Source organism: Linepithema humile, chromosome 4 (assembly GCF_040581485.1).
Source record: "Linepithema humile isolate Giens D197 chromosome 4, Lhum_UNIL_v1.0, whole genome shotgun sequence".
NCBI classification, from domain to species: domain Eukaryota; kingdom Metazoa; phylum Arthropoda; class Insecta; order Hymenoptera; family Formicidae; genus Linepithema; species Linepithema humile.
This window is the reverse complement of record NC_090131.1, coordinates 11393082-11399015: the sequence shown is the minus strand read 5'-3', so window position 1 is coordinate 11399015 and position 5934 is coordinate 11393082. Positions and strand designations below refer to the sequence as shown.

The following is a 5934-nucleotide window of genomic DNA, read 5'->3' as shown; positions in this document are numbered from 1 at the left end:
CCCTACCAAAGTTATATAAAATCTCTACAATTCCCTACGCAAAAAGAAGTGGAGGGGAACTAGCGCGAAATTCAAAAGTAAGCGAAAATAATGATGAAAATAAAGGATATAACGTATATAAATAAATATATTTGTTTCAAAATAAAAATACCATATACAAAAATACACATAAATATACAAACATAGATATATAAAAATGCAAAATAAAATAATAAAAATATATAAAATATAACGTAATTAATCTACTCACAATCATCAGACTCAGAGTCCAATAAAATATCAATATCGGTTTGCTGCTGATTAGTGGAGGAAATATCTATTTCCTCCCGATAATAATAAGTTAAATTGTATTTTTTTAACAAATCCGCCCTTAAAGGATAATTAGTAGCATTAACTTTTAAATTTTTTATCTGTATTTTAATTTGTAATAATGAACACAAAGTTTTCGTACTTAATCTATTACGTTTTTTTGTTTTTATATCGCTGCACATAGAAAAAATCCTTTCTACATCAGCATTGCCATGAGATAAAGATAAAGCTATTTTTACCAATCTAAACAAATTTGTAAATTGGTATTGGTTATTAAAATTTTTAATTTCAGAAATTTGGCTCCAAAATAATTCCATTTGTAGTTCCTTTAAGTTTTCTACTTCATCCTCAGAAAAGTAAAACGGCAACTTATTCCATTCTGTTATAATATCGTCAACATTAGGAACTAAATTTTTATATTTATCACATACATATGTTAATGATAATCTATTATCACTTTTATTTAATGCAATCTTTGGTATAAGAAACTCTAATTCAGTTATAAATTTATCCTTTAGGGGCAAACGTTTAATAGCTTGTTCTGCAGCAACTTTATAAAACTTCAAACATCTTAGCTTAAATTGCAAAATGTTTGAATGATTAATAACATCAGCTTCTAATAACGAGAGAGTAATCTTTGCTGCATTATCTATATTCATATTTTTAATGGGTAAAAGCATGTGAGGATTATTTAAATTCAGATTTTCAATGTGTTCCTGTGTTAAATAATCGGGTTTAATAAAGTTTGAACATAATAAACGTAAAAATCGTTTAGATTCTGAATGTAAATTAAGAATTAAACATTTTTCAGATTGAAATAAAGTGTCGAAAGTATAGAAATATGGAAGAACATATTGCATGAACTCAAAATAGGCTTTATTATATGGATTATTCAGTTCTTTTAATAATAAATCAGCCATAGGATTTTTGTCTTCTACGTTAACCAGTAAAAATGTTTGCTGCAAAACAGTCCACTGGTCTAAAATTCTATTTATAGACTTTCGAAGGGCTAACCATCTTGTTCTACTGGGATTAATCATTCGATATTTTTCTTTTTTCATAATACTTTGTATTTCTTCTAAGATTGCTTGTCGTTTTGGACTTCGTGAAAAATATGAATATAAAAAATGCATTAAGCCCTCCACATTTTTAGGTAACTTATCTGCAGCATGACTTGCGATTAAATGAGCAGAGTGACAAATACATTCCAATATAAATATATTAGAGTTGTCTTTCATTAAATGGGATTGAAAAGAATTCATTTTTCCCATCATTACATTAGCATTGTCGCTACCATAACCTACGATATTATTAATACTTAAGTTGTGAGTTTTTAAACATTCAACAAATGTTTTATACATATTTTCTGCGGTACCTCCATCTGCGACTATTTTTACTAAATCTAATAACTGTGTAATGCACTTGCCATTTTTATAATATCTAACTAGTATGCACAGATTTTTATCATTACTTAAATTAGTACTTTCGTCTATTAATATAGAAAAAACATTATCTTTTAACTCTTCATCACATTGGGTTTTAATATCATTAGCTAATAAATAGTTAATTAAATTTGTACATTTCAGTCTTTTCATTTTAATACAACTAGAAATCTTGCTATCATTAAAAATATTTTTTGTAGTTGCAATAATACCTTCTAACGCTCTGAAACTGAGATTATGTTCAACTGCAAGGAGTGCATATCGAAGTGCAGCAGTTATTATATCATGTTCTATTGGTCTTCGTAAAAACGTTTGAATGTTTAAATTTGTTTGTTTGTTCATTGCATTTTTCTTGTGTGTTGGTGTGTCAGCATGTTTCTTTAAATCGCTTCGGCCTGCTACTAAGATTTTATTGCACGCTTTACATTCTGCTTTGTATTTATCATCATTACATGGAGCCAACCAACCACTAAACTCTGGAATTTGTAACCAAGCCATAGTAAATGCTTGTTTTCGCCAAAAATGACTAGAAACTTTTTTCTTTTTGGATGTTCCAGGGCCATTATCACTGTTATCGGAATCCATAATTCCGAGCTTAATTCTTTATTGCAAAAAAAGTTACGTAAAATTAAAAAGCTTTTAATATAATGACAACATACAGACATACCGTTACTTACATGCATAAATCCAAACAGAAAATAAAAACGACGAAGAAAAATTAACTTTCATAGGTTATGTGTTTTAAACTTAGTAAGACGTTTATAATGCTGAGTATGGTGAGTTACACCAGAGGGACACTGTGATGTGAGAATGAGTGGTGAAAGACAAAGAATAAAGATGTATATACTATACGACACGACGTTGCGAGCTTACGCGAAGAAATCGCGAGCGCGACAGCGAGTTTTTTTTCGAAATTTGCAAACACAACTTAAACTAAATTAACCCATATAAGTTTCGCAATTTACCAATTACAATGAACTTTAAAAACTCCTGCAACAGAGCAACACAGTGACGCAAAATCGAGCATTCTGCTATTCTGCATCATGCGCAACATGAGGGAAAATCCTAACTATGGCGGCACCACACAAGCGAGCATCGCTGACGTCATGCGTCCGTGTGCGCTCGCCGTTCCAACAACGTACGATAAATGCTAATCAAGTAAAGCGAGTCGTTAGAATATTAGATTTTTTTTTTTTTTGTGGTAAGGCAGGGGAAATCTTTTATAGATACCCACGGGTTTCGGGAGAAGACCCTTGTTATGTGAGAGTCTCCCAGGAAAGTTCCCGGGCATACCCACTAAAACCCCTGCCGGTAGCCTTCCTAGACCATCGAGAGAGGGGGTGAGGCATCACCACTGGTATTTTTCTCACCCCCCCCCTCAGGTCTGGCCGATCTATGACCTCTTTTCGGAAGGGGGACCTTGTAACAACAAGTCCCCTATCATTCCCTTCTCTACCGAGGAAGGCCGGGCTACCACGGCCTTCCCCCGCCCTCCCGTGTTATGTGGGGGGCTGAGGCCAGTCAGGAGCCCCCGCTCTCGACTAACCCCCCGCTGGAAAAGGGATAGAATTCCCCTCCCAGCCTGTCCTTTTTGGGAGGGCCCTATTTGGAACCTTCCCGGGATCCTTCCAGGCTTGGTGTGAGTGGTGGACATAGTGAGCACCACCGCCTAGGGGGATCCCGTTAATTTACTTAGGCCCTTAAATGGGCCAACGTGCGGCGGCGGGGAACAACTCTGCCGAATTGCAGGAGGGGGAGGAGCGCCGCCGCTTCCGCCGCCGTCTTCTCTTCGTCTGCTCCTTGGGGGGTGGAGGGGCTATGTTGGAAGAGGTGCGTTATCCTCCTCCTCCACAGCCCTCTCTCTCCTCACTCTTTCCGCCTCTTCCTTCTGCAACATGACTTTGTCGCAGAAGTCGGAGGCCTTCCATTGTTCCTCTCCCTCCAGCATTGCTCTCACCAATGCCGGTAGGGAGAGATCCTCGCCGACCACTGCGGTCAGGACCCGACGCTCGACTTCCCATGAGAATATTAGATCCCGTGTTCGAGACCTGCTTCTTGCAACTTTTTTCTGCATTTGTTTTAAATATTACAATCAAAAAAATTATTAAATAACTTTTTTTTTCTTTTTGTTAAAAAATATTTTATATTTATTAAACCCATGTAGGGTTGCCGGTCCCCCATCGGGCGCCTCTCCAGGTGGCGGATTGGAGAATGCTCGGCGGTTCGCCGAAGGGTACCAGGGAAATTAAATACCTGAGGTGGACCAAAACTGGCAATAGAACAATGGATAAAACGTGTACTAAAGTAAATACCCCAGATGGTATGCCAGACACTGACCTGGGCAATCCATCCTCTAAGGAGGCAGGCCCCAAAGAGGCCGGGGAGGGGGGCAACCATTATCATTGTTAACTAAAGAATATAAATATGTAGGTAAGAACAAGGGGAAAAATGAGGGTGGAATGGAGGCTTCTGGGAGAAGCTCCATGACGCCAAAATCTCCTCAGGCAGTACTTAAAACTGTTATATCCAGGATGGGATTTAAGTCTCATGCCTCTTCAGCTAGAATTAGGTCATCCTCGTTTAGTGGGACCTCCACTACTTCTTATAGGGACATCAATTCGTCGTATGCATCGAATATTACCAACGAGATAGAAAAATAAAATTAAATTAAATTCACTGGAGATGACGGTAACAAGTGGAAAAAAACACAAGAAAAAAAGAGACCGCGTGACAGCCTTTTTTTTTTTTTTTTTTTTTGCGCGGGATGGGGGAAATGCGTTTACGCACCCCACCAGGCCGTCCTGACGGGAATGTGGGACTCTGGTCATCCTGACCCCAATTAAGGAGAATGCAAGACGACCAACTACCCATTAAAACCGCCACCCCGTTCATAAGGCTTAACCTCCTCTGCCCTGTTGCGATGGCATTATCGGGAACGCTCGAGGACATAACTTCCGATGATCCATCGGGCCACGCCCAGATAGGAGGGCGTCGCGTACCTATTCTGGTCCATCTGTTGTTGTGGACCAGCCTGCATTGCGCGTCTTGTCCCTTCGTTACGGCGTTGAGGGGGGAGAGTATTTATGACGCATCCACTGCTGTTAGGACGATGAGGATGACGCCGAAGGGGCGTAATCCCCATCGTCGCTATAAAAGTCGGATCCGAGAAGCCGTCGTGCCGCAGCCTCCTCGCACTGTCTCCTCTTTTCCTCCTCCTCTTTGGCTTGCATCACTGCCTCCGCAAAGGAGTGCAGCGCAGCCCATGCCTCTTCGGATTCGGTGATCTTTAGAATTACCGTTCCGAGTGAGAGATCGATTCCGATCGATCTCTCGAGGACTTCCCGCTATTTGGTCCAGGCTCTGCATCCCTCCAAGGTATGCTGGGCGGTATCTAGACCTTCCCCACAGTGGAAACACGTGTCCACGTTTAGTTTTCCCATCCTATTGAGGTACTCGCTGAAGCACCCGTGTCCGGAGATCAGCTGGGTCATCCGGAAGGTCAGGAGACCGTGGGAGCGGTCCAACCAATCCCCGAACACGGGCGTGATAGCTTCCCGAGTCTTTCATCCTGATTCGGACTCTGGTCCGGAGACGCTTTGGAACCATTCTTTGCGGAGCCACGCCTCTCCGTCGCGTCGGACGTCTCGTTCGGCCTCTGGGATTAAACCTCCCCTCTTCGCGAGATCTCTCAATTGCCGGAAGAGGCGGCTTTGTTTCACCGCCAGCAGGTGTATGGGCGGAATTCCAGCTAGTAGCGTGGCGGCCGCGTACGATACGGTCCGATATGAGGCGATCACCCTCTGCGCCACTGTACGCTGCGTTCTCCGCAATAGCATCTGCGCGCGTGGAGACACTATGAGCTTTTCCCTCCAAACCGGTGCTCCGTACATCATTACGGAATGCAACACATGTGTGTAGAGCTTCTGTTTGCCCTTGCCGGGACCACGGAGGTTTGGCATCAGCCGAGACAGCGATCTGGCCACTCAACCCGCCTTCTCCTCCACGTACTGGAAGTGTGGCTGGAAGGACCACTCGCTGTCCAGCTTGACTCCCAAATACGTCATTGACGTTGTGGTCCTGATGGTGCTGTCTCCCACCCGGATGTCCGGTAGGGCGGCTGGAGCTTGTCCCGGCCGATGGAAGAGGACCGCTTCCGTTTTGGGAACCACGTGACAGCCTAGAT

The 5934-nt window shown here is 41.7% G+C and overlaps 1 protein-coding gene across 1 annotated transcript; it reads right to left on the bottom strand.

Moving 5' to 3' along the window:
- Window positions 1-5314: 5314 nt before the first annotated feature.
- LOC136999509 (uncharacterized) lies at window positions 5315-5710 on the bottom strand. Its single transcript, XM_067353850.1, has one exon. It carries the CDS (start codon window positions 5708-5710, stop codon window positions 5315-5317), a length of 396 nt encoding a protein of 131 aa, XP_067209951.1.
- Between the last annotated feature and the right edge of the window lie 224 nt (window positions 5711-5934).

What these genes read in the sequence shown, in the direction of transcription:
- LOC136999509 (XM_067353850.1), bottom strand. Translation starts at nt 5,710, where the DNA reads ATGCCAAACCTCCGTGGTCCCGGCAAGGGCAAACAGAAGCTCTACACA.